The sequence below is a fragment of the Saimiri boliviensis genome, chromosome 1 (assembly GCF_048565385.1).
Source record: "Saimiri boliviensis isolate mSaiBol1 chromosome 1, mSaiBol1.pri, whole genome shotgun sequence".
Taxonomy (NCBI): Eukaryota; Metazoa; Chordata; class Mammalia; order Primates; family Cebidae; genus Saimiri; species Saimiri boliviensis.
The window spans coordinates 167,239,444-167,255,855 of NC_133449.1; the positions used below are offsets into that span (position 1 = coordinate 167,239,444).

At 39.8% G+C, this 16,412-nt stretch overlaps 2 protein-coding genes and 1 pseudogene across 3 annotated transcripts in view; 1 reads left to right on the forward strand and 2 right to left on the reverse strand.

Annotated features, from left to right (window-relative positions):
- LOC120363574 (DNA-directed RNA polymerases I, II, and III subunit RPABC5 pseudogene) overlaps nucleotides 1-4,645 on the reverse strand; it is a 35,683-nt pseudogene extending 31,038 nt beyond the window's left edge.
- CTNNA1 (catenin alpha 1) overlaps nucleotides 1-16,412 on the forward strand; it is a 183,073-nt gene that overhangs the window by 113,134 nt on the left and 53,527 nt on the right. Inside the window, exon 1 of one of the 2 annotated variants that reach the window (XM_010344484.3) lies at nucleotides 8,598-8,683. The exons of the other annotated variant lie outside the window; for it this stretch is intronic. The gene's annotated coding sequence lies outside the window, so the exon portion shown is untranslated. Of the gene's footprint in view, nucleotides 1-8,597; nucleotides 8,684-16,412 lie in introns of those variants that run through there. 2 annotated transcript variants of the gene reach the window in all.
- On the reverse strand, nucleotides 5,955-7,939 carry LRRTM2 (leucine rich repeat transmembrane neuronal 2). Its single transcript, XM_003933932.4, has 2 exons — nucleotides 7,851-7,939; nucleotides 5,955-7,501 (listed from the first exon to the last, which is right to left on the reverse strand). The coding sequence occupies exons 1-2, from the start codon at nucleotides 7,852-7,854 to the stop codon at nucleotides 5,955-5,957; spliced, it is 1,551 nt and encodes a 516-aa protein (XP_003933981.1). The 5' UTR covers nucleotides 7,855-7,939.

A 16,412-nucleotide genomic window follows, 5' to 3' on the forward strand; every position in this document is an offset into this window, starting at 1 on the left:
GTGGCTTTACTTATTCTCCCATCTGGTTCTACAATGCTGCTGTGGGGCTAGAGAAACAATAAGTGCATCTGGGCAAATATGGCAGACTCCTGGCAGTCAGCTCGTGGAAGCTAGGGCAATTTATGCCCCAGTGCTGCCCAGGTATAGAATACTGTCCTGAGGGTGTTTATCTGTACCAAGCCAAGGACATTATAGTTGACCCTTGAGCAACATGGGCGTGAATTGTTAAAGTCTACTTATCTTGGCAGGGGTGCCCCAGCTGGAGTGCAATGGCGTGATCTTGGCTCACTGTAATATCTGCCTCCTGGGTTCAAGTAATTCTCTTGCCTCAGCCTCCCAAGTAGCTGGGATTACAGGCATGCGCCACCACACCCAGCTAATTTTTTTTTTAGGAGAGACGGGGTTTCTCCATGTTGGTCAGGCTGGTCTTGAACTCCCAGCCTCAGGTGATCCACCTGCCTTGACCTCCCAAAGTGCTGGTATTACAGGCGTGAGCCACCGCGCCCAGCTGAGGTCTACTTACTTCTTTCCACCTGTGCTACCCCTGAGACAGTACGACCGACTCCTTTCTCTTCCTTCTTAGCCTACTCAACATGAAGATGATGACAAGGGTGAAGGAAGGCCTTTATGGTGATTTAATTCTACTTAGTAATAAATGTATTTTCTCTTATGATTTTCTTTTTTCTTTTTTGAGATGGAGTCTTGCTCTGTAGCCCAGGCTGGAGTGCAGAGGCATGATCTTGGCTCACTGCAACCTCTGCCTCTGGGTTCAAGTGATTCTCCTGCCCTAGTCTCCTGCATAGCTGGGACTACAGACGCACACCAGTTTGCCTGGCTAATTATCGTATTTTTAGTAGAGATGGGGTTTTACCATGTTGGCCAGACTGGTCTCAAATGCCTGACTTCAAGTGATCCACCCACCTCAGCCTCCCAAAGTGCTGGGATTACAGGTGTGAGCCACCATGCCCTGCCATAATTTTCTTAATAACATTTTATTTTATCTAGCATATTTATTGTAAGAATACTATACAGCATACATATAACATATAAAATATGTCTTAAATTTTGACTGACAGTATTAAATATGTTACTTAATATGGGCTGACCATTTATGTTATCAGTAAAGTTTCTAGTCAGCAGTAGCTATTAGTAAAATTTTGGGGGAGTCAAAAGTTGTATGCAGATTTTTGACTGTGTGGAGCAGGGGTTGGCATCCCTAACCCCAGTGTTATTGAAGGGTCAACTATAATTTAAAATCTTGCCTTTCTTTTCCCATCCATACTCACTGAGTTGGCAGCTGGGGTGGAGGAGGTCATGTAGGGATTCTTGTGGTCCCAGTGTGTCAGCACCTGTAGACCTCCCTTCTAGGAGTGGTGTGCAAGATGCTGCTGGGATGGACATCAACCAACCCCCAGGGTAGAGGCCAAGTCGCCGTTTGCTAGGTACAGGCAATTGCGTACCATTCCAAAGCTCTCTGTGGTTGCAGTTCATTGTAATGGAGGATTCAGAGAGGGGCAGCCAACCCCAGGCCCTGTGAGCCTGGGACAGCTGTTTGTCCACTTGCTCAGGCTCTTGACAGAGCAGCAGCTTATTGCATGACAGCTTTTTAGGCACTCTCCCTTCTCACCACTTTACCTTTACTTTCTTCTTTTCCTAGTTTTCCCTTTTTCTGAATGAAGACAAGTGATGATTAGCTGCCCCTTTTTTCAGTGGACACATTTGGCATTGTAGAGGAACATGGTACAAAACAATTGTTCATTTAAGATTTCTGTATGTGTCACAAATAGCTTTTCAAGTTTTACATGTCAAAATAGGTCATCAAGGAAAAGTGAAAAAAAAAAAACGTTCACTTTTTATAGTAGACACAATTTTAATAACAAAACTTTCCTGTACACTGCTCTTTATGTTACCCTCCCCCTCCCAAAACCCCCTGAATAATAGTATTTTTTTCCCACCCTCAACCCATCTGCCCACCTCCCACCCAAAAAGAAAGATGGCTCTTGAAAGTGATTGAACACAATGTATTTGGACTGTACTTTGAGTTTCCAGTCTCAGTGTTGATAGGAAGTTTCACCAAACATTCCATATATCAGATTTAAAACAAAAAAACAACCCACTGAGGACAAAATGTTAGTTGAAAGAGTTGCAGAAGTTTCCAAATGTTTGCAATAGCAGAATGAAAGCTCGAACAGTCATTTTCTGTTTGTTTTTGGCCTTATTCAAGTACTATGAGTTTGCTCCAGGTTAGAGAAATATTTAATTATCTATATAGATGGCCTTATTGTCTCTTTTCTTGTCTTTTTCTGGTTCAAGGGCTTTAACCAATAAGATATGAAAAGTATGTCCCAAAACAGACTTTTCAGATAGGTCTGTTGCTGTATTGCTGTATTAGGAAAATGATCATGTAAGTCAGCTGTTAAAAATATTCTTTAACAAATTTTGTATTGATATCCACACTTCAGAAAAAGAACAGGACATTTATAGCTTTTTCCCCTGATAGCTGTGTGTAGGAAGTGTGCCTTAAGAAAATGAAATGCCTGTTTTGAATTTTAGAATTCAAACCTAGTTCTACATGGGGCTCATTTTTATTGGAAAGATGGAGTCTAGCTCTTGGTGACTAGCATTAGAATAAGCAGATGGATTTTAATAATTAATGGCGTTGGGAAGTTCAGTCAATTCCATTTATTGAATTGGTACAGAAATTAACTTAGGCACATTAAGAAATTACATGTGTTAGTACAGATTTTTGGCTTAAAAATTAGTATCTTTGCTTTTTGATGCTGGCAGTGGGTATTCTCAGAGTTGTGTATGGATTTGCAAGTTTATCAGCCCACTCTTTTCAGAAAGGTGATTGAAATCCCTGGCAAGCTTCAGAAATGAATATAAACGATATCAAACTAGTTTTTGGTTTCTTGGTGGTATGATATCATAGTCTTCTTTATCTTTCCTAGTTCCAGAGAGGTTAATTATTTTTCTGGTTCTTAACGGTCATTTTCCCCTAATCTTAAAAATAGGAAAAAAAAAAAAAAATGGAATGAGTGGTGGTGGTGAAGAGGATAAAACCCCACCAAAAAACAAAAGCCCTGACACTGTGTAACCAAGATCCGCAGCGTTGCTGTGATCCTGTTCCGTTCTAGCCAATTGGTAAAGAAAGCACAGATGACTAACAGTCTAATCTTCAAACCTGTGCTGATTCTGAAACACAAATGGACAAAAATTAAAGGAAATCTTGCCTTCTATAGGCAATTAAAAAGGGAAATTTTTGCTTTAAATAAAAAAGGAAAATACCTTTTTGGTACTACTGTTATTCACTTTTCTTAAAGGGCATCACCAAAAAAAAAAAAAAAAAATGGAGGGCAAAAAATTTTGATTTTTTTTTTTTCAACTGGAAAGTATGCCTCACTAGCTATGTTGTTTCTCTGAATTAGTAAATGGCTTGCTTTCCAATTTGCTTTTCTCCGTACACTAAGGATTTTGCCAGTTATGGTCCTTTAAGGATTAAGGTGGAGATTCCCAGCCAAAGAAGGAGGTTTCTTCCCCATCCCAGTTTGAATCTTAATTTTGGTTGTGGTTTGGAATGATGGGAAAGACTCTGTTGCTGTCCTTCAGGGTTGATGGAATCTTGCATGCTCAGGACACAGTTCTGTTGTGACCAGGCTGTCTGTCACCTGACAAATGGCTGTGGTCACTCTGATAAATGGGTTGGTAAATTTTAGCTCACGGAACTCTTATTTGTAACAGGGGCTTCTAATTCAGCCTGTCTGTGGGGAAGTAGGATGCTGTGCTCTATCCTGTTAAATCAGCTTCTGTCTCTGCCCAGACAAGCCCAGGGTCTGGTTTAACAAGAGACAAAAATACCACTCAAGATCAACTGAATTGAACTGGGTTGAGACTTTGACAAACTAATCTGCCCACCTTAAAAATGTAGAGAACATATTGTTACTGTAATTTGTGATCTTGTCTGCTTTTTACTGAGATATGCTAGGTGAAGGGTAGTAAGGTACCTATCTCTTATTATTAAAGAAAAAAAATTGTGATTAAACCTTATGGATTTAACTGTAGTCTGTTATTTTCAGTTCAATCCTGGGAAGAAAATATGCTCTGAATGAAGGATACCATGTTAATGTTGATGTTAGGGAAAAGATCACTTTAAAAATGGTAGTGTTTTTTTCCTAAGATATTATGCCTTTTTTCTACATACAGTAAATGGCAGTTGTAAAAAATAGTAATTTTCTAAAATCAAGTTAGTGCTGTAATTTTACAGTTTTTTGAATATATGGAATGATGTTATATGAAAAAATTCTGTGTGAATGGGAAGCTTGCATCTAAATTCCAAATATGTAATAGACTTTCTGTAGAAATCATAATTGAAGAAACTGAGTACCTGTGATTCTTTTTTGCATGAAAAATGTGGCATTCTTATCATTTGTTAATTATGGAATGTTTATATTTACATTGGAGGATCTACCCCCTTTCCCTTTTCAGCAGCAGGTTCTTTCCCTGTTTGGTGCAGATTGTGTATAATCATTCTTGGCTGTCTTGTAACTCCAGCTAACCTGAGAGTCAGATTTCAAAATCTGCCTTTCCTTTTAATCCCTCACCTCTGTGCAGCCTTCAGGTTACAACTGTGTGGCTGCATAGCCATGTCGAGTTGTTCCACCATGAGATTCACCTCAGTGTTTCTTCACCTACACTGAACTGCACTTACAGTGTGAATGCGTATCTTTATTGAAAGATCAAAATTTATTATATAATAGTTAGAAAGTGCTTTTTTTCCATGGTTCCTTTATAATACAAGAATCAGTGTTATGCCTGTTACTGGCCAATTATTTTTACTTGGCTCTTTGAGGTTTGAAGATCAGGAAAAAGCAGAAGAAAGAGGTTTAAACCCCTTTGTCAAGGCATCTTTGATCATGATAGTTGAGAGAGAGAGAGAGTGAGAGTGAGAGAGAGAGAGAGAGAGAGAGTGTGTGTGTGTGTGTGTGTGTGTGTGTGTATATGTATTTGTGTATGTGTATGTGTGCTTTTACATTGGAGGGAGCATGTCAGGATTGTTAAATTGACTCAGTTTGTCTTATCTCCAAAATATTTTCTAAATCTTTTTTCACATATTGTTGTAAACATAGGATTTAGTAAGTTAGTACAATGACAATTAATACTAGTTTAAAACAATTGCCTAAATGCCACAAAAATCATGTCCATTATAAGTGAAACTAGAAATGTATGATAAGAAGTCGGTGTAATTATTTAGTATTGATTTCATTGTAATGAGACCTTTTCACAGTCACTTGGATTCATTGTGTAAATATATTAAAGTCAGTCAGCTTATTAGAATTACATTAAAGAGTTCTGCTTTCATAATAAGGACTTTTGATAATATCTACTAACCCAGGCAAAAACTCTGGAAGAAGAATGTTTAATATTTACCAGTCTTTAGCATACATGAAATTCTACTTCCCACACTGGTAGCAAATTGAAGATTTGAGTAAATACCAAATTATCATACAAGAGAACTTTACTAAGTCTCCTTTTAAGCAGCAAGATAGTTGTGGTACATGGGATGGAGAGCAATGATCAAACAGGTATTGATCCTTATCTGTTTCTGCCCAATACTTCTTTCTAAATTGTTTTCAGTAGAAAAAAATAGCATATGGAGACCTTAGTGTAAAGGTTTACACACAGTTGTATATAATTACATACATTTCTTATTTTGAAGTAAGCATTTTAGACTTTCCAACAGGAGTGCAAATTAATGTGAGCATTGATTCATTTAACACTTAAAATATGGTTCCATTTAAAAAATTAAAAATACTTCAACACTTCAAAAACTAAGTCTCCACTTAGTTTGGAAAATTAGGCTTAATGTCACCATTGGTAAAAATTAGATGTGTATTTAGCCTCTACTATGTAAAATAGGTTACTTATCTGATGTGATTTTTGATGACGGGTAGATATTATACTTCACATTCTTTGTATGGCAGCTGCTGACACTTGCACTGTCCATAACCATTAATGATGATGAAGGGTCCTTCATGGGTGGGTTCATATTCATTATACGGTCCTTGGTCTGACATGTTTGACATATGGAGTCGTGTTTGGGATCGGAGCTGCCTGTGGTTCTGAACCATTGAGCACTGCCTAATTCTTCTTAAAGTGGGAGGGCAGCACTTCCTGGAGATGAACACTATAAAAATAATAAAAAAGAAAGAAAACAATAAAGCCATTGTTCCCGTAATTACCCGCTGAGTGAAGATGGCATTGTCTGGTTCAGGAAAGTGTTCCTCAGTAGTAACTGCTATGCCTGCAGTAGTTGGGATTTCTTTGTCTCCCACATGGTAACTTGAAGAGCTTATTCTTTTTGTATATTCAGTGGTTGGATCTCTGTAAGTTGTAGCCATGACAGTCACAGTGGTTGACAAATTCCAGCAGAGCTGAAATCCATGGACTGCATCTAGAATATCCTCTCCTTGGGTGTGGTCAGGACTGTGGCATAGGATAGAGTGCTCCCACCGACCTTGGAAACTGCCCAGCCAGGAGGCCAGAGCACATATTCGGGCACTGCATTCCCATAGATTGCCAGAGAGGCCAACGGTTGTGAGGGATCTCAGGGAGTTTAAGATCTTGGAATCAAGGCTGTTTAACTTGTTGTTATCCATGAGGAGTATTTTAAGATTAGGCATTGTTTCAAACACTGTCAAGTCGATGGCTTTGATTTCATTTCCAGTCAGGTCTAGCTTTTCTAAAGTGCCCCAGGTCCACTCCATCCCACATGTCAAGTTGCTGATTTTGTTCCATTGTAAGAAGAGTGTGTGCAGACTGCTTAGCCGTAGGAAATGAGCAAAATTAATCTTCGTCAGCTGGTTGTGCTCTAGGTGAAGCTCTCTCAGTTTGATTAATCCTGCAAATCCATTGCGAGCCAAACTTCGCAAACGGTTTGTGCTCAAATCCAGAAACTCCAGACTACGACAGTCCCAGAACAGGCGTACTGGGATAGTCCGCAGGGAGTTGGAACGTAAATGCAAGGTCTGCAGCTTCCGAAGGCCATAGAAGAGCTCTGGGTGCAGAGATGACAGCTGATTAAAAGACAGGTCCAAATTTTGCAGGTTAATCAGTTGGGTAAAAGTTGTGTTTGGCAAGTAAAATATTTTGTTGGAACTTAAGATTAATTCCTTAAGTTTATATAGTCCTTGAAAAGCATCTTCTTTTACTGTTGAAATTTGATTGTGATCTAAGTGGAGCCAGGTAAGTTGACTGAAGCTGGCAAATTGGTCTCTTTCGAGCTCTGTGATGTGATTGTGCCTCAGGGACAGGCCCAGAGAGCCCTTGTCTGTCGTGTTTGGCACTGAGCGGAAGCCCTGAGAGTCGCAGTAGAAGAGCAGCTTCTCGCAGCGGCATTTGGGTGGACACGCCATACCCAGGGCAGGCAGCATTTTTAAAACCATGCTCATTGCATATATTGCTGCCAGCATAGGGGCCCCTAATGGCCACTTGAAATGTAAGCCTGCAGAATATAATTTAAGGAAAACAAGAAAATAGGATATTTTTCATCAGAACATATGGGCTATTAAAAAAAAAAAAACCAACATTATAGCAAAAGATTTCACTGCATATAACTTAATTTTCATTTACTACAGAAAAATTAACCTTATCAGTATGACTGCAACAAAACTTAAACCATTTAAAAAGAAGATAAAACATGTCTCTAGTAGCATCAGCATTATATGCTTTTGCCTAAACCTCAGAATCCAAAATATGACAGTAATTTCCCTCATAAAATGTGAATTCAGTAGCTTATTTTGAAAACGTGATTCCTTGTTGAATGTACAAGACATATAAATGCACAGACTTACCCATTCTTCTGAGCACATTGGAGGCTGCATTCAGTCGCGGTTGTTAGACTCAACGCAGTGAGTCTGTAAAAGGCTCTAACATGTAGGAGCCTTTGACCAGTTTCCTGTTTTCTGTTGTCTCAGGCTTTCCAAGTAAAATTGAATCCACCAGGATGAGTTGTTTTTTTCCTTAAGATATTCCTCTGGAAAGCATTGGTTTCATTTTCTGTGATTGCTCTGATCCTTAAATCAGTTTTGAATATAAGTTACTAAATTTCTCCACCTCTAACTGCTCAGCTGGTTAATCAAAGCTTCAGTCTCCTTTCCGCAGCCGTTAGTTCTCTTGGTCTTAACTTGTTGATGGCAGATGGGTGGCTTGTTGCAGAGAAGAGCTCCTGGAGCAGCATGAGTGCATTTACTGAAAAGCTTTTCCGAGAAACGGCACAAGAATGGATTTGCTTATGTGCTGCGACCACACAGAACTGTATATAGGCTGACGTCACCGGATGACGTGTCTTTTGTTTGGGTTTTCCAGAAGCTTTACTGTTATAAAGCACTGTGCTTTGTAACAGCATCAGGGTCGTTGCAAGACCCCCTGATTACAATAAAGCGAGAAAGAAGAAGTCTTGACTTAAAAACATGGTATTCCTTCAGTGTAGGAAGCAGCAGTGAGGTTGTAATAAAGGCTGCATTCAAGAAGACCCATCTGAACAGTGAGTTGGGTTAGCAGAGTGATGATTTTTAATGCTTGTGAGAGCCAGTGTTAGACTGCCGATTCTGCATAGAGAGATCATCTAAATGGGCAGAAGCCTGCACGATTTACGAAGTGCTGATTTAACACCAGCCTATGCAAGGTAGTGCTGCTGCTCTGGTAGTTTGGGAAGCTATTCAGTTGCCTTGTTGTCATGCTTGGTTAAAATAGAAGTGTGACTATAATTTGCTTTAGATGTGTTGATAAACTAGCTAAGTGGGCTTGGCTTCTTTGTTACCAAGAGCTTAACATTATAAACCAAGAATTAAGGGGGAGGGGAAGCTTGCAAAACAAAGCATGTGGTTATTTTTTTCTTTGAGAATTTCAGGGGAACTCTAACTCTAAAAAGATTTTCTTTCTGTCTCCTAATTTATAACAATGTTTTGTCGCCATACTGTCTGAAAAATAATGCTGAGTTGATCTTTAAATGTCCTCTTGGGAGGACAAGGCAGGTTGATACAGTCATTTTAATGCACATGCCCTAAGCATTAACAGTGAAGCAGAGATGATTTAGGACAAGTGATATGGTGTAGCTGGATTCTGACATGGTCTCTTGTATTTACCTCAGAGTCTCACCTACTCCATAACTAAAAAGCCTCCGCTGGTACTGAGGTTGGTGGTTGTGACACTGAAATAATAGAGCATTTGCACACTAGTTGCCACTGACTGACTTAACTGAGCATCCTACTGTTGTTGGAACCTATCTTGTTAATACAAAAGGTCACTCATGCTTTGGACTGGGATTTTTGTTTTGGCATGTTTTTGCTTGCCCTAACTCTGGTTTTTTCCCTGTTGAATGGTGTCATCACTTTTCAGACCTCACTTATGGATGTATTAGCTCCATGTTTAGTGTTATGTAAACACAAAAGATATTTCTAGATGAATCAGTGTTATATTTTCAGGCCTGACAAAGGTAAGGCCTTTCATACATCTTGCCTTATTGATTTGATCCAACATACCTATTTCTCCCGAATCATTGGCACTTATCCTTTGTGGGTCTTGTCTCAGACCTGAGGACAGAAATCTTTAAAACTACTGGTGGTGCCTGTGAAACAAGAACATTGTTGCAGAATATAATTTATTGTACAGAATATAATTTAAGGACAATAAGAATATAATACATTATATTCTAAATTATATTCTAAAGAACATTGTTGGCCTTTTCAGTTCTGAGGGATTCATCCCACTGGGCAGATCTAAGAAGTAATTAATTGTCTTGGGTAAAATTTTTCTGTTGTAGTGTTGTGCTGGAGTGAGAGTTGTGAGTCTCCAAGGCCCTTCCTTAGGACACTGTGTAAAGGTGCTGTGAAAACTGCAGCAATGCAGGTGTGTGGTTTGAGCCCTCCTAGAAGTGATTCCAAGATAGGATTAGAAGTACAAGGGGAAAAAATGCCTAGGAAGTACAGGGGACACAGAAGGCAGTAGGAATGCTCTGAGAGTCTTCATACCACAGGGCAGGTCTGATACCTGTGAAGGGAGAGGGGAAGCAAAGAAGATGAGATCGACAGTGTGGTTCTTAGACAAATTTCATGGGCTGAATGGAAGTTTCTAAGCTGAAGTTGCCAGTGAACAGACTCTTGGGTCCTTAGCAGTGAGCCTGCACTAGTAAGTACATCCTCTCTGTTCTTTCTTGTTGGTTAAAGAAGGGAAGGAAGCTGGGCACGGTGGCTCACGCCTGTAATCTCAGCACTTTGGGAGGCCGAGGGAGGCAGATCACAAGGTCAAGAGATCGAGACCATCCTGGCCAACATGGTGAAACCCCGTCTCTACTAAAAAATACAAAAATTAGCTGGGCATGGTGGCACGCGCCTGTAGTCCCAGCTACTCGGGAGGCTGAGGCAGGAGAATTGCTTGAACCCAGGAGGCGGAGATTGCAGTGAGCCGAGATTGTGCCACTGCACTCCAGCCTGGCACCTGGCGACAGAACAAGACTCTGACTCAAAAAGAAGGGAAGGAAGTCAGGCACCGTGGCTTACACCTGTAATCCCAGCATTTTGGGAGGTCGAGGCAGGCAGATCTACAAGATCAGGAGTTCGAGACCAGCTTGGCCAACATGGGGAAACCCTGTCTCTACTAAAAATACAAAAATAAATTAGCTGGGCACAGTGGCGGGCACCTGTAATTCCAGCTACTCGGGAGGCTGAGGCAGGACAATTGCTTAAACCCAGTTGGTGGAGGTTGCAGCGAGCCGAGATTGTGCCACTACAACTCCAGCCTGGGAGACAGAGCAAGACTCCATTTTGAGAAGGAAAAAAAAAAAAAAAGGGAAGGAAACAACAGGTCCTGGTTTAGACCCCGAGAATGCTACTCCCCCCATGACCTTAATCCTTTTTATAGTCTCTCTCAGTAGGCTAGAACTTCTTAACCTGGTTCCATAAACTGTCTGGTGAAATTTTTTTTGCTTGTTCATTTTTTTGTGGATAAGGTTGAGTCAGATTCCTACAGGGTCTCTCACCCTAGGTTTCAGAGCTACTGTTCTACAGGAACTTGCCCCCAAAAGTTCTAAGGACAGTAGTCTCATAGGAGTGGTCTCTCTTAAATTTCTGAAATGAAAATAAGCCCTTGGGATGTTGTAAATGCCCATATTGAAGTTAGCCACCTTCTGATGAAAAAAACCCTTTGCTACACAGGAGAAGCTGGATTAAATTTTTCTCTGAATTAATCACTGTAGTTCAATGGGGAGAAAAGCATTTTAGTCAGTTGGATTAGAGCCACCATGATTAGGAATGAGTTGTATGTTAACATGAAGGAGGACGAGCATCTCCTTCTCCTTAAACTCTTGGATTTTAGTCTACTTGGCCTACCTCTTATATACTAATAAATGGAAACTACTTAAATAATATTATCTGAGTACTATGATAACAGATTTGTGGGTAAGGAAAATTGCCCAGAGAAGCAATCAAGAGTAATTATTTTTTGATTGCCTCTAAAGAAGTGGGAAGTAATGCTTGCGGTATCATGGTGCCCAGAGAGCACAGCCTCTTCCAGGTCACAAGCCATCTTTCTCACCTGCCCACTCTGGATTCAAGAGGTTCAGGCTGTGGAACCAAAGAAGACGTGGAGTTTGCCTTAAAATTGGTAGAGTACAGAGTTCCCATTGATGGAATTTTGTATCATTTTTTGGTCTTTATCTTTCTTTAGCTAAAAGGGCTAAATAGATGTACCTGTTCTTTATAGTTTTTCTTGGTTTCACTGTAGAGCAGCTTTCTTCCTCAAACATACGCCTTGACTTAAAGTGGCAGTACTACTTCTGGAAGGTACTGTCCATATGATCTGTTTCAATTTTCACTGTTTTAGATGTTCATGATGAGGCAAAGGAGAAGTAAAATCTAACCCATCTCCTATCTGTAAATGGTTTTAAGCAAATTAAATGAGTCAGGGCTTAGGTGGCTGTAGTTGTTTGCATTCATCCACATGAGAGTTTGCATTCATCCACATGAGTGTTGCCGATTAGGGCGTTATTCCCCAACTCAGAGAAGCAAATGTACAGATATATTCATGAAATTTTCTATTCTTCTGTGGGAGGGAGGGTAGAAAGGGAACTTTATATTTGCTTTATGCTAAAAATGCAAATGTTTCTTTCATCATACCCAAATCCAAGAATTGTGTATGCCCTGGCACCAAAGTGTTGCCTAGAGGTGTTTTGAAGAAGCTTGTTAAAATAAACCTTGTTGCTGGCAGTCTCAATCCCGGGTTTTTTTTTTTTTTTTTTTTTTTTTTTTTTTTTTTTTTTTTTTAAAGAGCTATTTTTAGGGTGGAGGTCCTAGATTTAATGGGTCTTATGTCCTCTGCTAAGAACCTTTTGAGGTTTTAACTGGTAACCACATGCTTAGGCTTATGGTATAGCCAGACTTGTATTAGAGTAAGTAGGTTTCACTAGCTTGTCTTTTTTGAAGAAGTCCACATTAGACTACCAGAATCTGCATTTTTGCCTGGATCCTTGTCTCCATCCCTGCCTTCTGTTGATTTTATTTTGTTTTTTGTTGCTGTTGTTTTACACAGTGTCTTCCCTCTGTCACCCAGGCTGGAGTGCAGAGGCACGATAATAGCTCACTGTAACCTTGAACTCCTGTCTCAAGTGATCCTCCAGAGTAGCTAGGATTACAAGCACATGCCACCATACCCAGCTGATTTAAAAACTTTTTTTGGTAGAGACGGGGTAGGGGTGGGGTCTCACTGTGTTACCTAGGCTGCCTTCAAGAGATCCTCTTGCCTTGGCCTCCCAAAGTTTCTGGGATTACAGGTGTCAACCACCATGCCAACTGATTTCGATTTTTAAGGTCCTTTTGTTATCTTGTTAGTAAACACAATTGAGAAAGCAGTAGAAAGGGATTCTGGGTACACTAACAATGGTAAGCGTTGTTTCTTTGGATGTACCTTATACATTTTGGGATATATCCTTCTAGTTTTGGAAATGTGCATTTCAGCAGTTGTTGCTATTGGGGAGGGTTCAGAGTCAGAATCCTGTGACAGCCTGCTTCTCTTGTATTCTGTGTCCAGGGCTAGATAATTCAGCAGGAAATCTTGGAGCAGTGCATCTAAGTTGGACATTAGGTTACGAAAGATCTTCCATAGAGGTTTGGACAGATGAATGTTTATACCAAGAAGATCTTTTCTTTTTCCTATTAAAGACATCAAAACAAAAATAACAGAAGCGGTCTTGAAGTTTTTATGTGTGTTTGTTTCTTTGTTTTTGAGACAGGGTCTCTGTTGCCCAGGTTAGACTGCAGTGGCGTGATCATGGCTCACTGCAGCCTTGGCCTCCCAGGCTCCACTGATCCTCCCACCTTAGCTTCCCAAATAGCTGGGACTACCGGTGCATATCACCATGTCCGGCTAATTTTTTGTAAAGATGGGGTTTTGCCATGTTGCCCAGGCTGATCTTGAACTCCTGGGCTCAGAGTATCTGCCTACTTCAGCCTCCCAAATCTTGAAGTGTTGATTAAAGCATAGACTAAAATTTTTATGGCAACCCCCCTTTTTAAATTCTCTGCTAGTGGCTTCATTGTGTTCATGTTTCCCCTTTACTCTCTGTGTGGCATGCTCCATCTTTTATTCTGAAATAAATACATAGTTAAGCTTGGGGTTGTCCTTCCTGAATTTCTCCTCTCTACGTTTCTGAGTAGCTTTTGGTGTAGATGTATTTCCTCTTGCCTACATAGATGGCCAAGGGGTATACAAAGCCATTTGCACAGGATAGAATTAAGAGGTAAGATACCCATTCATACTTACTTGAAGAATCGTTCAATTTTTAGTGGGCTCTCTTACCCAATTTTCTAAATTTAATGGGTTAGTTTGCATGTTTGTTGACCAGATGCTAGCATTTCTGGTTGATGAAGTTTGAAAACCATGATTCGAGAACCCTCCTAATAGGTTCTGGGCTGGAGGTGCAGTGACAAGTGATACAGCAAGCCAACAAAACAACAAAACCAACATTGAATATATAATGTTGTCAGTGCAAAGAAAATTTGTAAAAATTTAGCCCAAAGAGAACAAGATCACTTCTTACTCTCTAAGGTTTATAGCAGCATGTCAACATTTCATCTACAGTTGAGATGTTGATTCCTCCTTGTATTGCACATTGCTGAAAAGGGCTTCTTGAGGCTGGAGGGAGCAGTGAGGTAAGACTATCCTCCTTGAGAGCTGGCTCGTCTTAATGCTTGTTCCATTTGTCTCTGTGTATGTCTGCAGTGTCTGTTCTGCTCTTGGTAATTTAAGGAGAGGGCACTCTTTGAAAAGAATTTAGAAATCTAGGGCTATATAATCATTGTATTCTATGATTGAGCTACTGTTGACCTTTTACATAAGGCTCCCAGCAACTCTTGTCACATGTTCAGCTTAGGCAGAGCCCACCAGCCATTTGTGGGCCAGGTAGAACAACCAAGGTCAAATTGCTTCTTCTGTTACTGATTAAATGTATGTTCTATGGCACTGTGTTGCCCAGCCCGTAGCAAGCCATTTAGCCTTACTCATGAAGACATTAATAGACACTAGTTTCCATTAGTTTTCCAACATTTTTCTCAATATTCTCTTCAAAGTTCTCTTTCTTCTTAGAAATCTTCTTGGTTGTGAGCCACAGCTTGGTTATCACTTCCTTTCTCAAGATCTTCACCTCTTGCTTTATTGAAGGTCTCTACTGTATGGATGACAGCCCAGTTCTTCTCTTTTGTACCTGGAAGTGAAGATGCTACATGATCCTTTCCATTCTTTATTGTCTTGGGTAGAAGAAGCTTCAGATGCTCATCCATACGTGGTTTTGTAAAATGCCATAATTCGTTGGTTTTTAAAAAAATTTTGTTTAATTTTCTAATGACTGGGGGAGGTATTTTATCTAATTAAGTCTTCCTGTTAAACTGATCAGACCTCCCTATTTGTTAGCTTTTTAAACAGTCCTTAAATGTTAAGGGTTAAAACACTGAATTTCACCCTCCTCTACCCACCTGAGGCCTACTCTAGATCAAAATGTGGATAGAAAGCAGAGGTTTATTTGAAGTCTTATATTTTAACTAGTGACAAGGAGGCAGGAGACTGATGACTTGCCACATAGATTACACATGAAGTCCTATGACTTTGAAACATGTGTCTGTCTAATTGGTCGTTGGTATTTCATTTCATTCATGTCCAATGGAAGACAAGTCAACAGGTAATTATCCTAAGGTATGATTTGAGAAAGTCTTTGAGAGGAAATATGAGATGGTGTGGGAGCATTCTGTGGGGGCACTGAACTTGAACTTAGGGCTGAGATTGGCCAGTGGAAGCTTCCATAAGGAAAAGTATCTCATCTGAATGATGGGTAGTTGTTGGAAGGAGGGGAGAAGAGTATTTTAGGTAGGTGAGGTAGAGTATGGCATGTCTGAAGAACAAAAATGTATGTGGACAGGTCAGCATGAAAGATGGCAGAGTGACCATAGGTCTATTAAAGCAATAGAAATGACCAGATTCCCCAGGAAGAATGTGTAGAATAAGAAGAAAAGAAAGCTTTGGCAGAAGCAATTATATGGATCTTTCCATTTAGAGCATTTTTCTCTCAGAAATACAGTGGAACGATGTTTGTTTTGTGCAGTCAGGTTGAGTAGCTTTTTTGTAGGTTCACCAGGAAACTTTAGCCTTTTCATTTAGGGACTAAAACGTGCCTTGAGACGCCAACAGCAATGCCAGGAGCATATTTCACCCTTCCAAGCTGACAAGGGTTGGAGTAAAGCTTCCTCACTACTTCCAATAATAGTTATACACTACAGGGTTGCTTTTCCTAAGGTTATGTTTGAGTAACTTAATTTTTATCCAGCTAACGCTAGAAATAAAAAATCATAACTTTTAATTTCCAAAGAAGTAGAATCTTGTTTTAAGATGAGCATGCTTTGTACTTTCCTCAAACTCAGTGTTAAGGTTTTGAGTGTGTATGTGTACTCATCTCAATTACGTTTTAAATGATTGGTACCCTAAACTTGCTATTTGGACTGTATTTTTCTAAAATGATGCTGTGATTTAAAAATGTTCTGTCTGGTATAACTTAAAGGGCTTAGTAAATAACTGCTCCTAAACTGCCCCCTTTCTGATTAATGAGGCATAAACCTCTATTTCCTGCAATAACAAGAAAGACAAATTGATTTTTCGGGTAGTTTGACAAAGACAGAATTAACAGATTCATGATGTGGGTTGCATTGCATCTTAAAGTGAATTTTGCCACGTGACTGTAATTATCTGAAAAGTCAAGTTCAAGGATTTGGTTTTACATAACTTTAACAGTAAATCTTTTACTCAAGTTGAGAAAATTCCTGGGCATTTCAGGTTGTAGGGGATTGAGTTTTCATGAAGTCTACATGCTCAACCTT